This window comes from Ursus maritimus, unplaced genomic scaffold, assembly GCF_017311325.1.
Source record: "Ursus maritimus isolate PB19 unplaced genomic scaffold, ASM1731132v1 scaffold_2, whole genome shotgun sequence".
NCBI lineage: Eukaryota > Metazoa > Chordata > Mammalia > Carnivora > Ursidae > Ursus > Ursus maritimus.
This window is the reverse complement of record NW_024424452.1, coordinates 78,487,814-78,506,352: the sequence shown is the minus strand read 5'-3', so window position 1 is coordinate 78,506,352 and position 18,539 is coordinate 78,487,814. Positions and strand designations below refer to the sequence as shown.

The 18,539-nt window shown below is 40.3% G+C and overlaps 1 protein-coding gene across 4 annotated transcripts in view; it reads right to left on the bottom strand.

Annotated features, from left to right (window-relative positions):
- Nucleotides 1-18,539, bottom strand: part of RABGAP1L (RAB GTPase activating protein 1 like) — a 713,371-nt gene that overhangs the window by 138,423 nt on the left and 556,409 nt on the right. For 3 of the 4 annotated variants that reach the window (XR_005836374.1, XM_040636233.1, XM_008696595.2), the window contains one exon: nt 2,702-2,830. Coding sequence is in view for 3 of the 4 variants with exons in the window: in XM_040636233.1 (XP_040492167.1) it covers nt 2,702-2,830 (129 nt within the window). In the remaining variant the exon portion in view is untranslated. Of the gene's footprint in view, nt 1-2,701; nt 2,831-11,903; nt 12,490-18,539 lie in introns of those variants that run through there. The other variant, XM_040636234.1, reaches the window with a different exon arrangement.

Genomic DNA, 18,539 nt, shown 5'->3' with positions numbered 1-18,539 from the left:
ACATTATTCATTATAAAATAAATAAGTCATGGGGATATACTACACAGCATGGTGACTATAGTTAATAATACCGTACTGCCTGTTTCAAAGTAGCTGGGAGAGTGGATCTAGAAAGTTCTTACCACAAGAAAAAAATATTTTGTAATCATGGATGGTGACAGGAGTTAACTGGACGTATTGTGGTGATCATTTTGCAATTTTGCAACTGAAACTAATATAATGTTATGTCAACTATACCTTAATAAACATGGCGTCCTGTGAGTACTGTTTTATAGATCTAAGAAAAAGTTACTCTCCTTAGATAATGCAAACAAAGAACAAAACCCAAAACAAGACATAAAAACAAAAAACAAAATCAAATAATTACTTAAAATAAAAATTCACGTCTATCTGCTCGTGTTCACATAAATCATTCTGGTTGCACATGTTCATTCCAGAAACGGTCCACTCAGATCATATTTTGAACTTACTTTCTAACATTTTAAGTTTCTGCATCTTTCAGGTTTCTGGTCTGACCACTGTTAATTGCCTCCATCCTCTGAGGAGCTTCATAAATTATACTGGAAAAAATCTTTCCCTGTACATCTCACAATTTCGGATTGCTTTCCTGGGTTTTTCATTCTCAGTGATTGTCCGATGCTACCAAATTTCCCCTGAAGACATTTAACTTTCTACCTTACCTGTACCTTCTAACTCTCTCATCTCATTCTTAGAAATGAATGTTTTATTTTAACAGATTCCTATAGCACTGTTGTAGTTATAGTACTTTTCTCTGACGGCTCTGGAACAATCGGAGGCTGGAGCCTACCTTTCAAACTTACACCAGCAAAATTCAATCAAAACCACCATGACCACTGAAATGCATTTTCAAAGTCTACAGACAAATATGGCTCATGCTTAGTCATTTGGCCCAGCCAAATTAAAATAATCTGGAAAGCTTTACAAGTTTGCATTTCAGGATGAAGATTCAGAGGTCTGTTTTGCTTAATATCTTTGGAAAATGATTTTTTTGAATATAGAATTCATTTGAAAGACAACACATTTTTTCTGTTCAGTTATTTACTTTCAGCACTGAATTGTACTTTTTGACAATCAGAATTTACTTAAAAATAAGTTAAAGTAAAAAACAACAGTGTTACACCAAGAAAGTGTTAGAATGGGTATGGTGCTTAAATGAAGTCTGTGTCAAAGTACATTTTAAGTAATGAACTTAGTAACTCGATGGCAACTCTATCTTCTAATTGCCTAATCCAAAATCTATGGAGTCATCTTGACTCCTCGTTTTCTCTCATACTCATGTGTAATATTTCACGAAATCCTTTTGGTTCTCTTTCAAAATGTACTCAGGTTCCAACCACCTCCGTCTCCACTCCACCTCTATCTCATTGTTATCACCCTGGTAAACTCAATCATTATTTCTCAACAGGATTACTGCAAAAACCCCTGTCTGATCTCCCTACTTCCGCCCTTACTTTCCTGCAGTCTGTTCTCAATACAGTAAGCACTGTGATCTTCTAAAACCTCAGACAGATCATATCACTCTTCACCAAAACCTTGAAAGAGCTACCCGCTTCACTCAAAGTAAAGCCTGAATCCTTACAAAGACTTACATTTTCTGGCTCCTTGTGATCTCTCCAACTTCCTTGTCTATTGCTCCCATTTTCATTCACTTCACTCCAGCTACACTGGCCTTCTTGCTATTCTTCAAACCCACCAGGCATGAGCCAGCCTCAGGGCCTTTGAACTAGCTGTTGCCTCTGTTGGAATGCTCTTCCCCTAGACATCTCCATGACTAACCCATCTCCTTCACCTCCCTAATGAGGTCTACCCACTCTGACTACCTAGTAACAACTGCAACTTTCCCTCTTCTCACCAATCCGGTCTTGCTTATTATTTCACGCCGCTTTTCCTTTTTTCCTAGCTATTTATCACCCTCTAGCACATTAAACATATTATTTATAATGTTAGTCATTTATTTTCTGTTCCCTTCTGCAAGAACGTAAGGTCCATAAGACAAGGGATCTTTGTCTCTTTGTTCAGAAGGGAAATTTATACTTATGTCATAGGTAGGTAAGAAGATTCCCAAGTATATTCCAGAGATACAAGAATTAACATCAAGAAATTGGTTCTAAGTCTTTAAAAAATGCGCTCTCTCATCTTGATACCATACTTTTCTGAATAGAAATTTCCATATCAAATTATTTTATAAAACTTATTTAGTTTTATGTGGCATAGGATAAGGAACAATATATCCATGACCATTTTGCAGACTTGGGGTGGGAATGGGCACACCAAGGCTCAAACCTTTCCAAGTCCCTTAGAGAAGAGAAAGCACTGCCTAGCAGGCTTGTCTTGCTTTGTCGTAAATAACCCTAAAACAGATGGCCAAAAGCTAAATACTAAGTCTGCTGCCATGGAAACCACTATCACAGCAGTCCATTCTAGAGCCCTACCTATAAGATAAATGTTTGTCTTCCTATTGTTCCAATCTGAACCTACTAACTTTCACTCCACGTCTTACTAGAAGGTATTATACACACACCAGCCTCACAAAAATGTCTGGGAGAGACTAGTTCATACACAGCATCACCTTAAACATAGTCAAAATCCAGAAAGTATAGAGAAAAGGTTTTATATAATTGGCCACATTCTTTCTGCATTCAAATCCTGTCTTTATTATATATAAATCCATGTACCTTACCTTAATATTGCAAGCCTGCTCCATCAATCTTCTGGCATTTTCCTCTGCCCTGTATCTCTTTGGAAGCTGAACTCTGAAAAACTTTAAAGCACCTTCAAAATCAGCCTGCAGAAGATCTTCCTTTGAGGTCTGCAAAATAATTCCAAGAATCATCATTACATTTTAGCCTGACTTCAGGACAAATACATTGAAAAAAGAATTTCTATTTTCCCGAATGCATGGTTGTAGCTAAGATCTAGCTTAGTTCTACAAGTTTTTACGAATAGTTTTCTAACGTCTTTACTATAAGCTGAAATAAGTCACCATAAATCCTAGGCACAGCATAGGAATTAATTAATAGGCTAACATATTCAATTTACATAACCTGAAGATTATAATGGTGGATCCCAGCAAAGCTAACTGAATTACAGCTCTGAGGAAAAAAAAAAAATGCCAGAAAAACAAAAAATTTTAACTCTGGGTCTAATCTATGACTTTAGCTTGCTGGTGGGTATTTTAAGGATAGTATTAGAAACTTGGCTGAAGATAGAGACAACGTAATCAAAGCTTATTAAAATTATATAATGAACATCTAATGGGAGAAGGTTTTTTCAACTAATGACAACAGTTCAAGAAAATATGAAATTGAGCTCCCACCTTAAAGAATGCTATGAAAAAGTCAATGAAGCAAATCACTTAACTAGCAAACTTCTTATGAAAACTACTGTTTGCAAAATCTACTTCTTCAAGAAATAACCACTTAAAAATAAATATAGGCATGCATAGAAAAAAGATGGAAAGGAAATAAAAGATTTCTTGGGATAGTGGGATCATGGAGGTTTTTTCCCTTATATTTTGCTGTATTTTCTGCCGTAAAGATTTTGTAATAAGAAAGACAATAAGGGGTGTCTGGCTGGCTAGTGGGTAGAGCCTGCAACTCTTGATCTTCTTGGGGTTGTGAGTTTAACTCCCACATTGGGTGTGGAGCCTACTTTAAAAAAAAGAAAAAGGAAGAAAGGCCCTAAGTATTTTAATAAACAACTATGAGCAACCTTTGGCAAACACCCTGATACAAATTATAGATTAAGCAGACTGGGTACACAGAAGTAAGCCAAAGAGAAATGAGATGTTTTAAGAGTCAGAAATTAATTGTCAAAAACTTCAGTAATAAAATGAAAAAACAAAACAAAACAAACCAGGATGGCTAGAAATCATAGAATTTTGCGCTAGTTCAAAATATTACTTTCTTTACATTCAAATGTCGAGCTGATTAACCTTAAAGGCTATACTGAAAGAGGATGAGAAAGTCAGAGAGTTTCCTGCTCTTCACGGGGCAGGGCTTGTCTTCAGCACTCTGGCCCCCAAACCATTACACGTCATCTCCTAGGGGAGCCTCGGCAGTAACCCACCAACTGGTCTCCCGTTTCCGTTCTGTTACCCACAGTCCACTCTCCTTATCACAGCCAGATGATACCCTTTTACGTCACAAGGGTCTTCTGTGTAAAGCCCTCCAGGGCTTCCTACTGTGCTCAGAATAACATCCCAATTGTTACCATGGTCCACAAGACCCTTCACAATCTGGAACCCCTGCCTTCCCCTCCAACCTCGTCTTGAACCACATCGCCCTCCTGTTCTCAAGCTCCAGGCACACCGGCCTTGTTTCTGGTTTTTGTACGTACCAAGTTCATTCCTAACTGAAGGCAACTGCCCTTGCTGTTCCTTCTGCTTGGACAGTCTTCTCCCAGATCTTCATAAGGATAGCAACTTTTTGTGATTTAGATTTTTAGCTCAAATGTAAAATCTGAGTGAGGCCTTTCCTGAGCACTTAAATTCTCCCCCACCCCCAACCCATCAAGTAATTTTCCACCAACGCATTTTCCCATTTTACATCTGTTTCCTCCTAAGGAAAGGGGCCTTGCCTGTCTTGCTCGTTGCTGTATCCACAGTGACAAGAATAATAACCGGAATATACAAGGTACTCAGTTAAAATGTACCGAATGAATGAATTCTACTTTCATCTCCCCTCCCTTTTAAACAGAAACATGTAAAATAAAATCATATATTAATTCATACAGCAGGCATTTCCACAGGAGTACCAGGTTGCCTCAGCTTTAGGTCCACAAACTAGTCATCAGAAAGCAGAGCTAGGCTAAGAGTAGCAGTGGAAAAACAAACCTTGGTCCATCTCAGATTGACTTCCTCCCTTGTGGATACTTAGACACGACGGTGGTAAGTGGCAGAGAGAATGTTTAGCACGATAGAGTGCTATCAACTCACCTTAACTTAGTCGGAAAAAAATGTTATCGCTAACCTCAGCCTAAAAGAGGGCTTCTCTGACCAAAATATCAACTGCTGAATTCCTGGGAAAGCATCCAGCGGCCAGACGGACCAGACACATACATCCCCGGTCTCCTCTTCTCACCTGGGATACTGGCTTTGATGACTGGCTCTCTGGTGACTGTCGGGGAAAACTCAAGACACCCTGCTTATGGAGTTTGTGGGGAAGCAGGATGAACAGCTATCCTCCCCACCCCAAAGCCTTTGAGGGCACCGCTTCTATTTTCTGTGCAGCCAAGCGCTCGTTACCTGGTAACAGACATCCCCACAATGGTGGTGCAGTTTCTTGCCTAAAGGCAGTAGTGTGATTACCTAATTTTCTAATACAGTCCAAGGCCTAATTTCAAGTCCAGCCTCTGAGTTTGTGCAAAAGCAGAAAGGTAAGGATTAAAGACAAGGACTCATACAGCCTGTGACATGGGACCTCTGGTCAGGCGGGGGTGGCCAGGTCAAAGAGATGCTCTTCAAAGGAGGCTATCCGCTCAGGGGAGGTGCAGCTAGAACCTTCCCACCTGGGTGGGGGTGAAGCCCAAGCTGGGCTAAGTCTCTGGAAACCAGAATTCAGAGTGACAAGTGATTGTCCTTTCCAAGACACTGCTTGCGGTAATGACGCTCCTGTTCCCACGGTCAACTCGGCTAAGCTGGTCAGAGAGGAGTTCTAACGATCACAGAGCAGAACAACTCAGATAGACAGACATGTGGAAACTGCATGGTATTCGGTCCCCTGATCTCAGCTTCTAGAAAGCAGCTGGCAATTAAAGATACCCGAACAAGGCTGCAAAGGATGAAATAAATTCATTCTGATCCCAACTCTGGCTAAGTTGTGGTGCTGCCTACATCTCCACTGTTCTACTTCGAAAGGAAGCATCTTCAACCTTAAGTATTTGAGAAGGAAATAAGTTAAGTCCTATGAGTGCATTTAACAAATATAAGGGATGACAGTTTGAAAAGTCGTCTCTCTATTGTTCAAATATACTCAGGTACCGATATTTTAGTAGCTAAAAACAGTATCCTGCTCCCACTGACATTTTTAATTCCATAAAGCAGGCAAAGAACTTATATTCCTTCTTTTTTTTTTTAATGATTTTTTATTATATTATGTTAGTTACCATATAGTACATCCCCGGTTTCCGATGTAAAGTTCGATGATTCATTAGTTGCGTATAACACCCAGTGCACCATGCAATACGTGCCCTCCTTACTACCCATCACCAATCTATTCCATTCCTCCACCCCCCTCCCCAGAACTTATATTCCTGTCATGGACTAAAATAAAGCTAATTTAATTGTGATTTAAAAAAAAATATGCCAGAACACCACCCCCGTTGGGAAAAAAACACGCCAATAAGCAAAAAGTATATTAACAAAAACCTTGCTTGTCATTGCTCCAGAAGATAATCTGCAGTCCTACTTTGATTCTGATGGGCTTTTTCCTCCAATTTTCTATTTTTAAGAGACTTCCATAATCATTAAATATCACCTCCAAATACCTTTTTATGCCATAAGCAGATTATAAATTTATAGGGGTAACTCTCCATTTTCAGATAGCTGCATTTGAGAGATTTTTCCCTTTATAATTGAGGAATAGATACCTCTTGGTCTGCAAAAATTTGGATGCCTCCCTAAGAATTTATCAGAAAGTTGTCTGGTTTTTTAAATACTTCGTAAAAATCATAACTTGTACACATATACGTGTATGTCTACATAGTGGGATCATACATTTTTTTATTGATTACATATTCACTTTCCCCAAAACGGAAACTATTTTTTAAAAGCCCAAGAGGTCTCACTACCCAGAGATAAACATAATTAACATTTTGTTACATGGCTTATAATCATTTCCTATCCCTACACAGACATATTTAAGAAATTTAAATCATATTGTACATATCCTCTTGTTAAATATATATGCTTCACAACTGTCAAGCATTAATGTAACAGTATTAGTACAAAATATAAGTAGCAGTGCTTTCTATGAAACTAAAACATGACTTCACACAGCTTATTAATAAATAAAAAATAAATAAAAAATAAAAAAAAATAAAAAAAACATCTCTGGCTACGGAGATGTAAACTTAATTAACGGTTATAATTAGGTTTGCAATTGTACGTACGAATGCTGTCTATCCTGACAATGAAGAGAAGTTTAACATACGATCTTGTGATAAGACCCAAGCTTTAAAAATGCACCCCTAAAAGGCAGACTAACATTTCGAGGACCAAACCAAGTACCCAAAAGAGGAAAGGCCAGCTTCTGGATATCTTTAGCCATCTGTGCTCACTATAACAGAACTTCGTCAGGCCAGAAGAACTGATTTAAGCTGGAAAGGCTGTTCTTCAACTGGGAAATTCTTAGTTTCTCTATATTGCCTGCAGAATGATCACGAGGGAAGAGCACCATAATGAAAATGCAATTACTTTCCTGACATTATTTGTTAAGTAGTATTAGCCAGAATGTAACACAGACAAGAGTTAAGGAAATTAGAATAAGCAAAGACACGTTTTCTTCCCTTGCAAAATAGAGCACTCCAGCTTTTAAATAAGAATAAATGATAACTTTTGAAAATTAGTGGTTCTATTAACACTCATCTTTTGCTCCCCAAACTTGCTGTCAAATCCTGTTAAGTGATGATATGGAACATGTTTATCAATTACACCTCCAAAGGGAATATTATTACTTCTTTCTTCATTTGAATAGAATTATATATAAAGATTACCTGAACAACTAAACACATTTCAACCAGTCCTACTTCTATTTCCTTTCAAGTAGGTAAAGAGAAATATCCAGAGGGAAAGGGTAAGTAGGTTTTTTTTTTTTTTAAGCAGGATGTTAATTTAGGTATCCTTCCCACTTCCTCCAGTAAAATGAATTAAGCAAATTGCCAGGAGCGTAATAGACACCAACATAAATTTGTTCTCTGAATTCATAAAAGCTCCATTTCAAGCCCACCCAGTATTAAAAAGTCACAATTAATAAAATGAAAATTAGAAAGTAGATGTAGGACTTATTTTAATATAAAAATTGATTTTTATATTTTGAAGGGCATCAGAAGTATGCATGGCAATTTTTTTTTTTAAGATTTTATTTACTTACTTGACACAGAGAGACAGCGAGAGAGGGAACACAAGCAAGGGGAGTGTGAGAGGGAGAAGCAGGCTTCCAACCGAGCAGGGAGCCTGATGCGGGGCTCGATCCCAGGATCCTGGGATCATGACCTGAGCAGAAGGCAGATGCTTAACGGCTGAGCCATCCAGGGCTCCATGTATGGCAATTTTTATATCTGGGTCTTTAAGTTTTAAGAGTCGTAATCTCTCTTCAATGAGCAATCCTTGCAGCATTTAAAACAGAAGTAAGAATGGGAGACATATTTGCTTCTCTGGTTTTTCATTTCAGTAATCAATCCTCCTTTGGATTCACTGTGCACAGTTGCCCACAGTATCAGTACTGAAACTATAGCCAACATATCAGAATGATCTGGTAACAATTCCCTTGCCATATAACAGCTAATAAAATCTAAAGGGAGAAAAGGGAGATTTTGAACAGGAGTAGAATAAAAGTTTTTCCTTGTTCTTCAAATTACGGACTCTGGCTATGTGTCACCGCTGATACCATTTTGAGTGTGTTTTTCCCACTGAAAAATTCAGTGCAAGAGTATCACATTTTAAAGTGTTTTTTTTTTTTTTTTTTTTTTTTTTTTTTAAAGAGGCAGGGTGGGTGGAAAGGAACAGTTCTAACATTTGGGTGTTAGCTCTAGATGCTTCTATTCTGAACCTCTCACGACTCTTGATCAATCTTTCTTCAAGGGCCTCCGATAAGCAGCAAATTCTAGGTTTGCTTATTTTAGGGGATTATTATTATTTTTTTAAATCTAGGTATGGTTCTCTTTCTCACCTTCACTGTTTTTACCACAAATGGCTTTTTCTTCCTGTATAGTGTCTAAAAGAATTTCTAGTCAGTAGAGACATATTTTTGGAAGTCTGAGAATCATTTGGAAGCACAGGCTTTAGAAGAGGGAAACACTACTTAGCTGGTATCTAGGATACCTGTATCTCTTGCTTTGGTATTTTAATTTTACCAAAGAAACGTGTTTGGTGAGTCTGCACATAGAATTTATGCCTTAGGGTAATATCTAAAACTCAGTACTTGTACCTGATCCGTTAAAGGGAAATTATTATTTACTACGTGTACCTCTGAAGGACAAAAAGCAAAAATTTCAAATGTAATTTAAATAAAAACTTAAAAAAATTTTTTTCAACGGTGCTTGGTGTTCTAGTAGTTTGACGGTCCCTCTGTGAATCAGGGAACAATGAATAAGGCTCAACGTCCAAATCTACAACACTGTCTTGGTAAATCTTCATTTATTTGATGAGTCCATCAAGAACATTAACTTACATGAAGAAAAAAAACCCTACTGGGATCTTTAAGGTAAAATAACATTTTTTTTTTTTTAAAGATTTTCTTTATTTATTCGACAGAGACAGAGACAGCCAGCGAGAGAGGGAACACAAGCAGGGGGAGTGGGAGAGGAAGAAGCAGGCTCATAGCGGAGGAGCCTGATGTGGGGCTCGATCCCATAACACCGGGATCACGCCCTGAGCCGAAGGCAGACACTCAACCGCTGTGCCACCCAGGTGCCCCTAAAATAACATATTTTATATGTGTTTAACCTACATGCATTCATGTTTAAAATCTATCGAAAAACCGAAACTTCAGTGCCCGCCCTTTTGAGTGGTAATGGAAAGACCGCAATATTGCATGTGGCAGGATTCCTCTCAGGACCACCCTGTGCAGATCAGCCATCGATCCCACATCATTAGCCAGTCCGATAACACAAGGCTGAACAACTGTACTTCGTCCTGGTACACATGCTAAATAAACTTTAAGCAGTAACTCATTGGATAGCTGATCTCAATTCACAGCCATATTGCTAATTAAAGGGCATGTGATTTCCCAAACTGCAGAGTACCCTAGTTCTATCAGTAATCTTTTAAGTACAACACTGTATGGCAAAGTCAGAGACTGCCAAACGACCCTATCGACAACTCAGTATATTCTTTTCACGCGTAATGCGAATAGCACCGTTACCTCGACTCTCTGAATGTGGGAGCCCAAAACAACTGGAGGGAGGTACTACCTTTTAACACCTCATTGGGCAACCAAGCCACCTTCATATGGTTGCAACATACAGACCCCTATGACCGCCAGAAGACAGGAAGCTTATGAACCCACTTCCTTGTGGGTTTTATTGCTGATAATTTGCTTTAAACTAGAGGCAGTTTAAATTCAACCCTAATGCGGATTAAAGTAAGAGAGACCGTCTTAGCTATCAATTTATGTTGTCTTTCAAAGCACTGAAAGTATAAAGTGCCAAAGGAAGACAGCGCCAGATTACTGGAAAGTTAGCAGCGGGAGCCCTGGAGCTACAGAGTTAAGTAGTCTTTAAGATTATGAAAATATATGAGACCCAAAACGGACTCCTCAAAGAGATGAAGAGAATTTGTTGAAATATATCTTAGCACTTAATAGTGTCAGAGCTCCTGAATAAAATGCTTTTTTATTTCACTTAAAAAAAAAAAAAACCAGAACTCCTTTCTAATGGAACATAAACCTTCAGTTTCCTCTTTTAGTAAGAAAAATGAGATTCAGGGAAACAGAATTCAAGTGAGCACTGATGACCTCACCTGGGCATTAAAACATATGTATTGAACTCTTTTTATTTCTTTCTTAAATGACAAAGAAATGGCATTTCTCAAAAATATCCCCTCCCCCATAATTGAATGGTGGTCATTGCTTCTAACTTCATCTCGCAGTGATAAACAGACTTTCTTCAGGGTGAAAAACCCCTCATATATACAGCTACCTGAAATGTTGTTATGATTAAACAACGGGGATGATACCTGCGTGCAAATACATACATGAAGACTGAACTGATAATTGCGAAGATAATATAAACAGAGATGAACTAGACTGAAGAGAGAGAAAAGTGTTAAATTCAGTCAACATCGTACTTTGAAGAGACTGTAACGTGACAGAACCATAACGAAAGAACAGTCTGGAATGGTATTAAACTCCATTGTATAAAATAGACAAAGCTTGATTATTCTTGTTCAATTACCAAATAACGGTATAGGACTACTGTAGACCAATTACGTTATAGAACAGTTGCTAGGTATAGTTCTCAAACCACTGAAAAGAAACCCTGCACCAGCGATTGTGGGTATTTAATTTTAACCCTTGGTAGGAAGGGAGGAAGGGTGATTTTCCTCTTGTTCAGGAAATCAAAAAACAAGCAAGCCAGACTTCCCAGATTCACGGCATAGACCCAACAGCTTTAAGCTGCTTCATGGATACACAGTTCAAGCATTCCAGGAGAGAAATTTTCAATTTCCTACCCAAGGATTTTTAGGGGGTAAAATTCCCTATCCAGAAAAAAAAAAAAATCAAGTTGGCAATCAAACGGTGAGGTTAGAACGCAAACCACAGCAAACCACAGTAGTCGAGATAAGTCGCAATAAGGTCTGTTGTGAAATTTACCCCTTCGGAGATGTAAATAACAGAACGCCCACAGCAAGCACTTGGGTGTTCTGCTTTATTGCTGAGTCTCGGCAGCCAGAAAACATTTTTTTTCCCCTGCCACAGAGATAATGCCACTAATGCGGCCCTGGGCTCTTAGAAAAGAGCCCTATCTCCTCTAGCCAATTAAGGAGTGGCATGGACCAGGCTCCGCCGGAGCCCCAGGGCAGCGGCCACTCAGCACTTCCTGCTTGGTAGTGTGGAGAAGAGGAGAAGAAAACAGGAGACTGCAAGCCTCTTTCAGGGATACAGGAATTCTCACAGAGGGTGGCAGATTCCCTACAAATGAAGTTCAATGAAAAACAGTCTCACCGCCAGAAGCCGAGGCACAAACAGACGATGCCCCATTCCCAGAAGTTCCAGCACTCGACATGCATACTCATTCACCAGCTTGCTCCTCTCGTCGTGCATGTCCTGGGACTTTCTGACAGGAGGTGTGAGCTTAGCAGCTGGGGCTGGGCAGGGCACCCCTTCTTCCATGAGCAGTAAGTAGGTATCCAGAATGAGAAAGCTGGATCTCTTATCCACAATTTTGAGAACTGCAGTGGGAGGGCAGCCAGGCTTAGGTCTCCCCAGGAGCACGCACAAGCCAGTCTGTGATGGGAATTGTCAGCTAACGTCTCCACAGGAAGAACATTTTGGCTAAATTATCCACTGTGCAAGAGCCCCAAAGTAGACTGGAAAATGAAATCAAATTCTGATCTAAATAAAAAAACGGCAAAAGCAATCGAATGCAAGAAAATGGCCAAGAGTGATGCAGGAGAGTTCAGATACATGTGTTAAAATGTACCAGCAGCTCAGAAGGGTCTAGCATGTAAGAGTGCGTGTGTCTGTGTTCCTGTGTGTGTGCGTGCGCGCGTGTGTGTGCGTGTGTGAGTGTGTGTGGGTGAGCAGACAGCAGCAGCAGTAGCCAGGAAGCCGGGGCAGTTGTGAAGCTGCAAGGAGAAAAGGATGAGCTCATTGCAATCCTTGATTCGTGACAAGCAGCGCCGCTACCGCCGCCGCTGCCGCCTCTCGCTGTGAATCAGTAATGAAGGGGTAGGGAAGGGAGGGGAGGGCAGGGGAGGAGGTAGGTGAATGAGCATGCAGAGTGTGTCTCAGGGGAGAATGCTGTAATAAGAAGCCAATGGCGAGCCGTTGGACAGATGTGCTTCCCCCTCCTGGTCCACCTTCAATCAGTGTTAGTCTGACAGCTTATGCTGTTGAATCCTAAAGCCAGAAGACAGATGAACTAGCTTCTCTTCACATGTAATGCTCGCAGAAAACCCAGACAGCCTGCCGGCTAAAAGGCTGACCTCTCTTCACTCTTGCTTTCTAATAAGGATAACAGATCAAAGTTGGATTTTATGCTGCGTATTTAAAGTGGGATGCTCCAATCCTGGTTAGATGACTGAAATCTCTACCGAGGAGAGAGGTTTAGGGAAAAGGATACAGGATGAACAGAGAGCAAAGACGGAGCTTCCAAGAAACGACACACCCTCAAGTCGCGGTGTTTATGCAATAATAATGACTTTTGCAATGCTAGAATGTGAAGTATTTCAGCATTCTGGGAAGCCATAATTAAAAGTAAGATTTTTATAAACATGCAGTATGATAAACCATAAAAACCTACCACATAGTAATGAGTATACATCTAAAGAACCACTGAAGTTGAGATTCTCAAAGCAGTAGTAACTTTTGTAAGCCAGAGACCCTGAAAAACGCTCAGTTAATAGCTCAAAACATGACTTTGATACTCTCTGGTCAAATTAATCCTTCTCTACTAATAATATAACTGAGGATTATCCATGCTGTAAAATTTTACAGTCTTGGTATGTGTTATATTAACTTCCTTGTTGGGAATAGTCAGTGGCAGCCAAATGAAGGCAAAAAGACAAGATCCCTTTTGGGAGCAGGTTCTAAACTTTAGCTAACAATTAACTAATCATAGTCCGAATCTTGGTGCTTTGGTTCTATAGTGAATACCAGACCAGTTTCTCCATGCAAGTTGTCGTGTGATACAGAGTAAGAGGATGAGGAGAACTAGAGCTAGTTCTTTCTGGGTCTTAGTTTTCTGCTCTGACAAATGAGAATTACAGATCTCTGCAAGTAACAAAATAGAAACATCGGCTTATCTCTGTGATCTTGGTTAAAGAAAGAGGTTAATTACAGAATTAGGGTTAAATGGAAATATTGCCTGCTTTTACAGAATACTGTTTAGTTCCTTTTTCCAAAACTCAAAACATTTTTTGTTAAACATTTCAAGTACTAACAAAATCTTAACTAAGGTATTTATATATTGTTGTCAAGCCTTTTACTTCTTCCAAAAATGACTTTTCTTTCTTTCTTTTTTTTTTTTTGTATTTATTTGAGAGAGAGAGAGAGAGAAAGCGGGGGGAGTAGCAGACAGAGAGAAAAGCAGACTCCCCGCTGAGCAAGGAGCCGGATGTGGGACTCGATCCCAGGACCCTGAGATCTTGACCTGAGCCGAAGGCAGACGCTTCACTGACTGAGCCACCCAGGCACCCCAAAAATGATTTATTTCTTTTTTTTTCTAAAAATGACTTTTCTTTCTTGCTTGCTTTCTTTCCTTTTTTTTTTTTTTTTTTAAGAGAGAACGAGTGTGCGTTTGCTGCGGGGGAGAGGGAGAGGGAGAGAATCTTAAGCAGGCTCCATGTCCAGCACTGGCCCGTTGCAGGGCTCTGTCTCACAACCCTGAAATTATGACTTGGGTCAAAATCAAGACACTTAACCAACTGAGCCACCCAGGGGCCCCTCCAAGAATGATTTCTTTAAAAACTAGAGATTTTAATGTAAATGTAAAATGATCAAAACTATTAGAATATGGAATATACATATATATATTTCAGATCCCTAAGGTTCTGGAGGAAATGTCTGCTGGGCAGGTTCAGCTGGAAGGGGGAGACCGTAAGGTTGAGGGCACAGGTTCTGGGCCTTTCATAGCCTACCCCTATACACACACACACACACCCCAGAGGGAAGAGCTCCATTTTTATCTTGTTTACATACTGGAGTTCTGCACGAGATTCTGTTTGAAAAGACAGCTACTGCTGTGTAAGTGTGAAAAGCACTGCCATGGAAGCTTCCCGTTTAAGAGCAAGGGGACATTTTTACTTGCAAAGGAAGGGAGAATTCAGTGACTCCTTTGCTTACACGACTTTTTTTGGATTGATTTTTTTTTAAAGATAGGGGAAATGTTTCCATGCAACTGACTTAATTTCAAAGAACACTGGCAGAGGCATTTATTTTTTCTTATATAATCCAGAAACAAAGAATTTCTTGCCCAAATGGATTCTGGTAAGAAGTCAAAATTAATCAAAGGACTTCGCAACTATGGCTTGGCTCTGATGCTCACAAAAGAAGTTCTATTAAATGAAATAACCAAAGTATGCTAATGAGCAAACCAAGTTACACTTAAAACAAGTGGTCCTATATTTCAGTTTTCCTAATCTCTCCATCATCCTCCTCCTCAAAAATGCATTATCCTTGAGGAAGTGAAGGTGCAGGTTCAGGCCCGGCTCTGAGTGGCCCCTGTTGGGAGCGCAGCAGTGTTTTTATGGGGAGGTGACCTGGGTCCGGAGCCTACCTTCCCCAACCAGTCTGAGGAACTGGGGCCACACCAGAGCCCCGCAGAAGGCATGGGGGTTAGAGCAGTGAGCAGCCTGAGGAAGAACAGGAGGAAGGAGGACGTGGGAGGAGGCCCAGCTGGCTACTCCTACCAGCCCCTGAACCAAGATGCTGAACCAGGGGCGGCAGAGCTGGCACCGTGGGGGATGGAGACGATGTCGCTGCTGAAGCCCCGGGTCCTGGGGCTTCGCAGGCCAGATGTGCAGTTAAGAGTGAGGAGGAAGATGGAAAGGGAGCAGCAGCTCAGAGCAACCCCAGCTCTCTCCCACGGACCCAGAACACGCCGAGCTGTGGGAAGAGCAAAGGCTGAAGGTACAGAACTTCCAGCCAGAAGACAGGGCGCAGAAGACCCTCCAGGCCCAGAAGGCGTCCCCTGCCTGGAAATGAGACCACTGAGAGCGGGCTCATCTCCCCGCACCCCAGGCCAGAACCCACACAGGAACGAACACATCCCAGGCTGTCATGTCCATCCCCATCTTCTCATCCTCCTCTCCACATCAAGGGGAACCAGGCTTCTCAGACACCTGCTTATTCAGTTCTGTATATATGGGGACACCAGCCCAAGCCCAACCCATCTCGGGATGTATCATTCTGGTGAATAAAGCACCCTATATAAACAGCCCCCCGCCCCTAGCATCATCCTTGCTTTCAAAAGTTCCCTTATTTTTTGGGTTGTCCTTTGAGAACAAGCCATTGATCAATATCAGGTAAAATAACTCTTCTAGAATATCACTTGGTGAAATGGAAGAATGGATTTCAGGCATTTCTGAAGCCCTAGAAGAGTGACTCATCTCAGCGAGCACTTTCTCTTCTCCCTCCCCAACTCCCCCAGTAATTTATTTATTGCTGATGAGATGCAGTACAGTACACTTCTGAGAAATAAATTTTTGAGTTATAAAGTAGTCCAAAGATGAAACTAATGGTAGAAAAAAAAAAACTCTTCTAAATTAACCAGTTAAAAATACATGATTTCTCAAATTTCCTTACACTTGCATGAAGATTAAAAAAAATTCTGGAAAGGAAGTTCAACAGCAAGTTGAAGATGATATGGGAAATTTGGATGAATCATGCAATGAGGCAGAGTGAGAGAAAGGTAAAGAGGACCAGGCAATGGTCCCTAAGCCATTCTCTAAAGAATAGAAGGCTCTCTGGAGCGCTGGATTCAGGTGGACGGTGATTCAGTCCTAACTCGAGCCTCATGCTTGAGTGGTCTCCCTGAGCCACTCCACTGTGTCATGACTGCTGGACATGTGCAGGACATAAATGACTCCCATTGTAAAATGAAAAGCATACTCGACTCAATTTATGGATTGTAATGAAGAACACTGAGTGCAAAGAAACATGCTAAGTAGTTACTTCAGGGGTTACAAAGGTGAAAAAGGAAACGTTTTCCAATCTGCAAGAACTTGAAATCAGAGAGGCGTTCAGACAAAGATAAAGCAGAATGTGGACACCGTAAAAGGAGGAACAGCACTGTGTCATGATCTGGTCCCACCTTTTGTATTCACAATGGATGCAGACTAAAGTGGGCTCCTACTAGTGTGACTGGCTGGGACCCAAATCCAAGGGTAAGGAGAATTAAACATACCTTTAGGAGCAAAACAGAGCATTGCTTATTATACTCTCTTTTAGTCACATTTACTTGTATGACATGGGTAAATTACTTAATATTCTTTGAGTCTCTGTAAGATGTCAATGTCACGTACCTAGCCACGTTGCTCTGAACACTTAGTAAGTTAATGCATATCAAGGAATCTCTCACAGAGCCTAGAACAGGGTGGGTGCTAGTGTTTCCAGGAAGTCCTACAGAAGAGGAGAGCAAGTGTAAATGCATTGTATTCACCTGGCTTTGGGTTAGAAAGACAAAAAGGACCCTGAATGTATTAACATTAGAAAGAGAATTAGCCAAATAAAATGACAAAAGACATTCCTGTGAGATCAACTGCCTTTTCAGTTCTAACCTTGAAGATTTAAACACTTTGTAATAAGTAGGAAAGGACCTATACTCTTCTCAACTTGGAAAGGTAAAAGGGCAAAAACTGAATTCTCTAGTTACTTCTCTTTTGTAGGATAGACAACTTTTTATTTTTTTATTTTAATTTTTAAAAGATTTTATTCATTTATTTGAGAGAGCGAGAGAGAGAGAGTGAGCACGTGGGACAGGACATGAGCAGGGGAGGGGCAGAGGGAGAGGGAGAAGCAGGGTTCCCCGCTGAGCAGGGAGCCTGACTCTGGGCTTCATCCCAGGACCCCGGGATCATGACCTGAGCCCAAGGCAGATACTTAACCGACTGAGCCACCCAGGGTCCCCTTTTTAAAAGATGAACCCTCAATAATTCGGCAAGTTCCTAAGATCCAACAGATAGGTCAAATCAAGATGACACAGTAAGTAGTACTGGTATCTTGCACCCATGTAAAATCCTGCGCAACGCACACTCTGCCATTCAAGCTCGAGCTCTGCTACGGGCTTCTGGAGGCAGAACGATACCACCAGATGCTGCTTTTCACTTTATGTATTATTCACGCTACTTGAAGAAAAGGCCAAAATGAAACGTAATGAGACTAGGCATTTAAGTTATATCACAGGGAAATAAGTCTCATTATTTTGTAGCTGGAATTCATATCCTGAAGAATTGGGGTACAAAATAAAATACGTAAGTAACTGACATCGTGGTGGGTAGTTCAGGTAACAAGTTTATAGGAATTCAAAGGGGAAAAAAAAGATTCCTGTAAAATAGACTTACCTACTGTTTAAGAATGCTCTGACCTCTTGTAAGACTTAAGGCATAAGCATCTTAAGGAGTTTTTTTTTTTTTTTACTAGAAGAGAGAACTTTCTCCCACCAGCAATAATTTAATAACATGCTGAATAGTCATGGTAGCGATTCTTGTGGTCAGATTCTAGCTTAATGCCTTTATTAACACAAGAACTTCTACAGTCTCTTTAAGAGTTGGTCATTTTGCCTCTACTTCCTTATCTTTATTGACGGTTATCTCAAAAGGCTGCCTATTTTATTACTGGACATTTATTTGTTTAGAAAGTACTACTTGCTATAAGCCAGAAACGGGAAACTTCTAGTCACTGGGTTGGGAATATATTTTATAACAACATAGAATTAAGTCTACTTCTTTTATGTGGCATTAATTAAAATATTTGGAGGCAGCCTTAATTTCCTTTTCTCCAAGTGAACTATCCCTGCTGCTAACTGGGCCTCTTATAACCTGGTTTCTGGACCATTCTAAAGTGTTCACAATCCTACCTCCTGGGTAGAACATACTTTTTTAGACAATGTCCCTCAGTAAAGCACTACCCACACTAAGA